Source organism: Rhinichthys klamathensis, unplaced genomic scaffold (assembly GCF_029890125.1).
Source record: "Rhinichthys klamathensis goyatoka isolate OS25496 unplaced genomic scaffold, OSU_Roscu_1.1 h1tg000046l_1, whole genome shotgun sequence".
NCBI lineage: Eukaryota > Metazoa > Chordata > Actinopteri > Cypriniformes > Leuciscidae > Rhinichthys > Rhinichthys klamathensis.
Window position 1 is genome coordinate 711426 of NW_026606593.1, and position 8687 is coordinate 720112.

The 8687-nt window shown below is 42.2% G+C and overlaps 1 protein-coding gene across 1 annotated transcript; it reads left to right on the plus strand.

Moving 5' to 3' along the window:
- Positions 1–3372: 3372 nt before the first annotated feature.
- LOC130082423 (zinc finger BED domain-containing protein 4-like) lies at positions 3373–6315 on the plus strand. The gene is made up of 3 exons (XM_056247276.1): positions 3373–4059; positions 4841–5805; positions 6040–6315. Exons 1-3 carry the CDS (start codon positions 3405–3407, stop codon positions 6313–6315), a joined length of 1896 nt encoding a protein of 631 aa, XP_056103251.1. The 5' UTR covers positions 3373–3404.
- The last annotated feature ends 2372 nt before the right edge of the window (positions 6316–8687 follow it).

The window sequence follows — 8687 nt, forward strand, 5'->3', positions numbered from 1 at the left end:
GATTGGCGCTTTTGCTCACGTGTCTGGAGCTTCTGAAGTTACAGTAAAACACAACTTGGGGGGCGCTCAAACACAAAACGGTCTTGCCGAGCACACATGCGTAACGGCGAAGAAGATATACGCCAAGCGTCTACACTGCCGGGAAGAAATAAGACGAGGAAGATGCGAGGCAAGATGAATGTAGAGCTGCTGGTCTCGTTGGTGTCGGAACATAAAGAACTATATGACAAACGCGACAGCGACTACAAAAATCTTGATAAAAGAGAATGTTATGGAGTGGTATTGCAGAGAAAATGGGCGCCATCTAATGTCAGGGAATGAATTTGCATGTTCACTCGGCTCATCGTCAGCGAATATCGCTTGGGTGTGAACACAAAAAACGCGTTGAAAAACGCTGGCGAATAACGCGCGCGGATATTCGTCCCGCTGTGTACGAGCCTTTAGGTGTGAGCGATCTAATGTTTAGAAGACCTAGTTTTAGAAATTGTTTTTGTTCACTGATATTTAGATTTTCTGGTTTAATTACAATAAGATTTTTCCTAGATCCTACACTAGATTTATTGTTTGGCCTCACTAGACGAGGAATAGACACAGTTTCTATATAATGTTCTACAGTACTTATATCAATTAAGTTGGGACAGCAAAGACTGTGATTTGGACTTTGACTTACTAGTCAGATGGAGTGTAACGTCTTGGAGATGTTGTCCGACAGAACAGCCGCTCCGATTCTGCTGGGGTGCAGGCCATCAGCACGGTAGAGCCTAGGTCGCTCCCAGAACAGATTCCAATTATTTACAAAGAGCAGTTTCTGTTCATTACACAATGACATTAACCATTCATTTAGTGCAAATAATCTACTGAACCTTTCCTGTCCTTGTCGGTACGTGGGAAGCGGTCCAGACACGATGATCGTTGCCTCAGGCGCTGTGCTGCGTACTGTCTCGATCAGGCTCCTGTAGTCCTTCTTCAGAACCTCCGTCTGCCGCAGCCTGATGTCGTTCGTTCCCGCGTGCAGCACCACAGCTCCGACGCGCTCTTCACCGTTCAGGATCTCGGGAACCTGTGCGGCGACATCAAGAACACGAGCACCAGGAAAGCAGTGAGTGCGCACCTTACCCTTACCTGAGGTAGCACGGACATGACGGACCATGGAAGTGCCGATGATCACGGCGTCGTCGCGTTCCGACTCGCGAAGAGGGGAGAAGCGGTTCCGGGTGGAGATCTCGAAGACCGGGAGGGGCGGAGAGGTTCTTGCTCTGGTCCTGGCTCGTGTCTTCCGCTGTGGGATCACCCAGGGTCCATGGTGTTGTGTAGGTGCCAGAGTGAATGAAGCCAGAGATGATCGCGTCCTCCTGGGCAGAGAAACGCACGGAGTAGACGAAGTCGGAGTCAAAAAATTACTAACCACTGACTTATGAGCATCGGCGCGTGACGTTTCAAGCGCTGATCGCCGATCCCGCAGCTCGGCTTGCCTCTCTAGCAGACCACGGATCTGTTTCTCCACCGATTCCAGCTCCAATCGTACCGAAATCAGCTCGAATGTGTCCTCACCTGCACTCAGAGGTAACGTTAGACACACATCCGATATGTTCGCCATTATAACAGATGAACAGTAAATTAGTAGTGATACTACCAATATCACTACTAATTTAGGACTGGAATGCTAGATATAACCTGTATCCTTTCAGTTAAACGGGTGTAAAATCAGACGGTCAATAGGCGCGAGGCCACACGTGAAATGCTAGCGGGCTGAAAGGCTAGTAGCCGAGATTCGCGAAGTTGGATCTAAGTAGCGATATCAAAGCAATCCGATTGTTTTTTATAGGGAATAGTATCGAGGATAAGTTCACACGATGTAAAAATAGAAAGTGCTTGTTTATAAATGAGTGGTAAAGAAGAAAATCAAGGATTAATGAATCAATTCGACGGAGCTACAAACACAAACACAGACCACACGCGCATGCGCAGGATACCTTTGACTTTCGACCAGTGGCAATCAAGAAACTTCACTGCCGTACCATGAGAGCAGCAGGCGTCATATGACGCAGCGCCTGAAAATAGGCCACCTTCCGTCAACACAACGGAACTATTTTCAGGCGCTGCGTCATATCATTACGCCTGCTGCTCTCATGGTACGGCAGTGAAGTTTCTTGATTATTACGCAGGAATGAGAGTATAGTTCCTAGCCATATCAGCCTAGAAAATCGCAACTTTACATTTTCCGTCGGTCTTAGTGCACGATGTAACTACAGAAGAGTCAAGTTTTAAATAGGAAAAATATCGAAACTCTGGTAATTTTTTTTTTTAGAAATGCTAATGGTCTTGTCCACTTCAATGATGTATGCTAAGCTATGCTAAAAGTGGTACCGCCAGAACCGGAGATCGGCTGAATGGATTCAAAAACGGTAAAACTCAACAGTTTAACTCTGGGGGAGTTGTAAAATGAGCCTATTTCCAAAAAAAGTGGAGTATCCCTTTAAAAGCACATTTTTAGTCATACCTGAAAACAAATCCTTTTCAAATAGGCTATATGGGCCATTCTATAGAATTGGTTCAAAGTTAGAGTAGGAAACATCTTTTTGAAAAAGAAAATTGTCTTTTTCCATAAATATCTTATAAAAGTATAATTTTTTTAAAGTAGGCCAATACATTTTATCATACATATTTCAAAGTTAAGGATTCATTATTTTTATATAGCTTGCATTGGAACAAACACTATAACAGTTGATTAGTTTATTTTTGACAAAACATACTATATACAGGTCCTTCTCAAAAAATGTGCATATTGTGATAGTTCATTTTTCATAATATAATGATAAAAATGTAACTTTCATATATTTTAAATTCATTGCACACCAACTAAAATATTTCAGGTCTTTTATTGTTTTAATACTGATGATTTTGGCATACAGCTCATGAAAACCCCAAATCCCTTTATTAAAAAATTAGCATATTTCATCCGACCAATAAAATAAGTGTTTTTAATACAAAAAAAAGAGTCAACCTTCAAATAATTATGTTCAGTTATGCACTCAATACTTGGTCGGGAATCCTTTTGCAGAAATGACTGCTTCAATGCAGCGTGCCATGGAGGCAATCAGCCTGTGCCACTGCTGAGGTGTTATTGTGTGGTATGGTGTTATTTAAACGTATTAGTGGTGCACGATATATCGGCCGCCGATATAATATCGGCCGATATGGTAAATTTTTTACACATCGGTATCGTTCCGATGTCAAAATAGGGCCGATGTGAACAGGCCGATAATCATTCCTGTGTATTTGACCTGCGTGTAGATGTGAGTGCGGGGGCGGGGATGTTTGTTTTTGCACGAGCGCACGTCACATAATGTGCTGGAGGTGGCAAAAAAAGTCCGTTTAACTTTGCCTTTGGTGAGGGAGCAACGATGTCGTCTGTCTGGTCGTTCTTCAAAGTGTCTGAAGAGGATCCTCGATATGCTGTATGCAATAATTGTGAGGGCCGGGTGATGCGAGGGGGAGTTCGTGTCAAATCGTTCAACACGACCAATTTGATCACCCACTTAAAAAACAAGCATCCCGAAGCATACACAGAATATGAAAAACTAGCTAATGCTAACAAGCAGCAGAAGAAAAATGCTTATAACACTACAGCAGCTGCACCAGTCGGTAGCCCCATAGAACGCTTGTTGGAAAAGAACAAGAAATTCCACAAGGACCACCCGAAGCAAAAGGCATTGACCATGGCAATAACAAAGATGATCGCTGTTGATGACCAACCGTTTTCAGTAGTGGAAGACGAAGGCTTCAGAGAGATGCTTGAGGTCGCTGAGCCCCGCTATGACAAGCCAAGTCGTCGTTACTTTGCGGATGTCGCCCTGCCTGCCTTACATGATATCGTAGCCACCCACGTCCACAAGTTACTCGACAGCGATGCTAATGACATCAGTTTTACAACAGATATCTGGAGTTCCGACCTTAACCAAACAAGCATGTTGAGCCTCACAGCTCAGTGGATTAATAACAACTTCGAGATGAAGAGAGCCGTGTTACATGCCCAAGAATTCCCTGGCTCGCATACAGGTAGGCCTGGCTATTTTTTTGGACAGATGCTAATTAAATTAACCTGTTAACCGTTGCCAGTGCGGGCGCACTGAAGCGTTTTTGTTTGTTTAAATAGTTCAAAGATACTATCAGATTTAACGTTAATGTTATTCCCTTGACAAACTAGAACTTTACATCATAAAAGGAAACGATATAAGACTCAAGTTTTAGTATTTGACCACTATTGTATTCTGAGAAACTTATCGCGACAGTTATGTCTTTATTTGTGTCAGGATGTAATGAAAAAATGTGTCGATAACTTTAATATGAATTGTGAGCGTCAGCCGCTCTCATTCAGAAAAAAAAAACTCCTGCGCTGTCGTCATGACAGCGCTTGACAAAACAACGTCCCTCAGGGCTTTTAGCTAAAAAAGAAATATAATATGGAGAAACATTTATAAATTCTCATAGGTTTACATTAGATTTCTATAGACCGGAATAATATTAATTGAATTTATACCCAAATGCAGATAAAGATCTTTTGAAGACAGTAAACATGATTGCAATGATATTTGATTTACCTGTGTTCTTTGAGCCATAACAGGTATTTTCATAATAATAGATTTTTGTGTTTATAATGTAATGCTAATCGATATAGACTTTATAGATAGCCAATATATACACCCAACCCACTTCTGCTGTGACTGATCAGAATGCGGGAATGGCAGAAGTTGGTTGGGAAAAAAGACGCATTGTATCATGTGCCAGCTAGCTAACATGTCTTTGATTAAACTTTTTTTTTTAAATCCTTTTATTCCAGGTACCGCCATAGCCAGTGCGTTTGAGGGCATGTTTACAGAATGGAGAATCCGGAAAGAAAATGTGCACGTTGTCCTTCGAGACAACGCACGAAATATGGTGAAGGCGATGGAGGAGTGTGGTGTTAAAAGCCTGGGCTGTATGGCTCATCTGGGGCAGTTAGCAGTGCACGATGCAGTACTAAGCCAGCGAAGCGTTGTTGACTCTTTGGCTATAGCGAGAAAAATAGTCGGACATTTTAAAAGCTCCCCCCTTGGTACCTCTCGGCTGAGAGACATCCAGAGAGAGATGGGAATGAAGACCAAGATGCTACAACAGGACGTCCCAACGCGCTGGAACAGTACATTCCTGATGATGACAACTCTCCTGGAACAAAAGCGCGCACTGGTTATGTACGAGGCTTACCACGGGCTGCCTGTATCTCTCAACGCAAACCAGTGGAGTCTCATTGAGAAAATGACCACACTCCTGGCACCCTTTGAAGAGTTGACGAGAGAGATTAGCTCGCATACAGCTACAGCTGCTGACGTGATCCCGTCTGTTGTGGCACTCAAGCGTTTTCTGAACAAGACAGCCGAAACCGACAGTGGGGTCAAAACGACCAAGTCTGCACTGCTTGAAGCCATGAACAAGAGATTTGAAACCACTTTCTCCGAGCAACTCTACTACTTGGCAACAATCCTGGACCCCAGATACAAAGATCGCTACTTTGATGCAGATCTCAAGCAAGTGGCAAAAAACAAGCTAGAGAAAGAAGTGGACAAGATGACAGTGTCAGCGACAACCAGCGCCAGTGCCACATTTGGGCCTACACCAGACACAGAAGACACTGAGCCAGAAGAAGGTGAACCACAAGAAAAGAGGATGTGTACACCAAGTGAAGGGCATTCGTTCCTGGACATGTTCGATGAAATTCTGGAGGAAAAGGAGCAGGATGAACAGGCAACAGGTTCAACGAGTGTGCAGGTAGGCTAGGTTACTATACTATTTGAATCAGATAATCTTTTAATAGTCTTTCATTCAAATTAAGTTTTTCACATTTCTTTGTGTGATCAGATCATTTATTGACAGTAAAATCTCATGAAAAACTGAATGAACAGTTATTTTATTTCATTTGGTGTCATGAATACAAATGTTGAATAATAATTTCCTGATGATTTGCCAGAGATGTATATTTACACTTGTCTATATTTCTTGTAGGTGCATGGTTACCTGAGTGAGCCCACCATCCCCAGAAATGTGAGCCCGCTGCAGTACTGGCAAAGCAACATGACCCGCTTCCCTGCCCTCGCCCCAATGGCACGCAAGTACCTTTCAGCTCCCTGTACAAGCGTGGAAAGTGAACGTCTCTTCTCCGGCGCTTCAAATGTTGTCAGTGAAAAGAGAAATAGGATCGGTACAGAGAGAGCAGAAATGCTCCTGTTTGTTAAGCACAACATTTGTCTGCTTCCAAAGCCCGGGAAGGCCAAGGGTTAGGCCTAACCCTAAAGTACTTGGTAGTTACAGTACTTAGTTACTGTACTTACAGTTCAGAAGACTGCAAAAGCCAGTGTCTGTTCAGTCCAGTTTGTTCTGGCTCCATTTTCACATTTTACCTTTCAATACTTTTGGCTTTGGCCATTTAAGGCCTACTACTGTACTTTAAAGTTTTGAACTGTTGTACAATGTTCACAGAATACAGTAACTTTGTCTCAAGTGAGTTAGATGTTTATTGAGATTTGAGAATACTCAGGGTTGGCTTATTCATAGTGTGAATTCAGGACTTGTATCCTTTATTAAAAAAAATGTTTATATAAATATTTATTTTTTCTTTTGAAAATCTGATGACATATTTTGCACACAGGTAAAGGTGCCCAATATCAGTCATTTCTGAAAATAAAAAATAAAAATGTGTTTTGGAAAAAAGCTCTTTATTTGATTATCATAAAAATGTGTTTTCTATATAGAGATATCGACATCGGTAAATATCGGTATCGGCCATAACAGCAATATTAATATCGGTTATCGGTATCGGCCAAAATTTTCACATCGGTGCATCCCTAAAACGTATACAACATTTAAAAAAAATATATAAAAAAAAATTTCACACTAATTCTGTGTTGTGTTTTTTCTGGTAATAAAATGAAGACATAAAACACAAATTGTATCATTTATCATCAATTTTAATCATATGAAATTAAATAAACTTTTTGTCAAATAACGTGCTGCACAATGAGCTTTACTGTTAAAATTAAAACATGGATTATTCCTTAAATTCAGTTTTGATGATAATTTATTTGGATCTGTGTTAGTGTATTATTACATCGGGACATATCTAAATTCTACTGTACAACGGTAATATATTTCTGTCAAGTTAAACCGAACTTTTATTTTGACGAGTTGCCGTGAAGACCTTTTGAGTTTGTGTGTTTATGTCATAATGATAGTTTTTCTCAAATGAAGCGGTTAAATGATCACGAAGTGACTTTCGGAGTGGATCTAGAGCCTGGAGAGGAAGTTTATGCATTTGTGTCTTCATATGGGCAAAAAAAACAGCGCAAGCGTCACACGTGCTTCAGTGTGTGTGTGTGTGTGTGTGTGGTAAATGAAACTGCGCGTCGGCTGCACCATTCATTCACACAGAACAAGCAGGATTCGTATTTAAATTGTCTTTGTGGTTTAATATCCACACACACTTGTCTACATCGCGATTTGATTTCAAGTGTATACTGAACTGCTTTCTATTTATTCCTCAAAAGATTGACAAATTCCATGAAATTCCGCATTATACAGTAAATTTCTTTATGACTGGATTTCGTCAGCAATTTAGGGGGGGGCGGGGGGTCGTTTTGGGGGGGCGGGCCGCCCCCCCAAAACAATGGTAGGGGAAACACTGCAGAGTGTTGGGTCTTGCGTCTCTCAACTTTCTCTTCACAATATCCCACAGATTGTCTATGGGGTTCAGGTCAGGAGAGTTGGCAGGCCAATTGAGCACAGTAATACCATGGTCAGTAAACCATTTACCAGTGGTTTTGGCACTGTGAGCAGGTGCCAGGTCGTGCTGAAAAATGAAATATTCATCTCCATAAAGCTTTTCAGCAGATGGAAGCATGAAGTGCTCCAAAATCTCCTGATAGCTAGCTGCATTGACCCTGCCCTTGATAAAACACAGTGGACCAACACCAGCAGCTGACATGGCACCCCAGACCATCACTGACTGTGGGTACTTGACACTGGACTTCAGGCATTTGGGCATTTCCTTCTCCCCAGTCTTCCTCCAGACTCTGGCACCTTGATTTCCGAATGACATGCAAAACTGAGCAACAGTCCAGTGCTGCTTCTCTGTAGCCCAGGTCAGGCGCTTCTGCCACTGTTTCTGGTTCAAAAGTGGCTTGACCTGGGGAATGCGGCACCTGTAGCCCATTTCCTGCACACGCCTGTGCACGGTGGCTCTGGATGTTTCTACTCCAGACTCAGTCCACTGCTTCCGCAGGTTCCCCAAGGTCTGGAATTGGTCCTTCTCCACAATCTTCCTCAGGGTCCGGTCACCTCTTCTCGTTGTGCAGCGTTTTTTTGCCACACTTTTTCCTTCCCACAGACTTCCCACTGAGGTGCCTTGATACAGCACTCTGGGAACAGCCTATTTGTTCAGAAATTTCTTTCTGTGTCCTACCCTCTTGCTTGAGGGTGCAGGGTACATGCAGGAATCATAGAGATGAATTTACTACCTTTTAATACCTTTTTTACTACCTCCACAATATTTTTTACTACCAACACGACATGTACTCTATGTAACGTTACAATGTTCTCAATATAATTCACAATCCCACGTTTATAATGAACAACGTGTTATGGTTATTGTGTTATTA

What these genes read in the sequence shown, in the direction of transcription:
- LOC130082423 (XM_056247276.1), top strand. Translation starts at nt 3,405, where the DNA reads ATGTCGTCTGTCTGGTCGTTCTTCAAAGTGTCTGAAGAGGATCCTCGA. An exon ending in ATTCCCTGGCTCGCATACAG is followed by an intron (nt 4,060 to 4,840) that starts GTAGGCCTGGCT and finishes CTTTTATTCCAG; the next exon opens with GTACCGCCATAGCCAGTGCG. An exon ending in CAGGTTCAACGAGTGTGCAG is followed by an intron (nt 5,806 to 6,039) that starts GTAGGCTAGGTT and finishes TATTTCTTGTAG; the next exon opens with GTGCATGGTTACCTGAGTGA.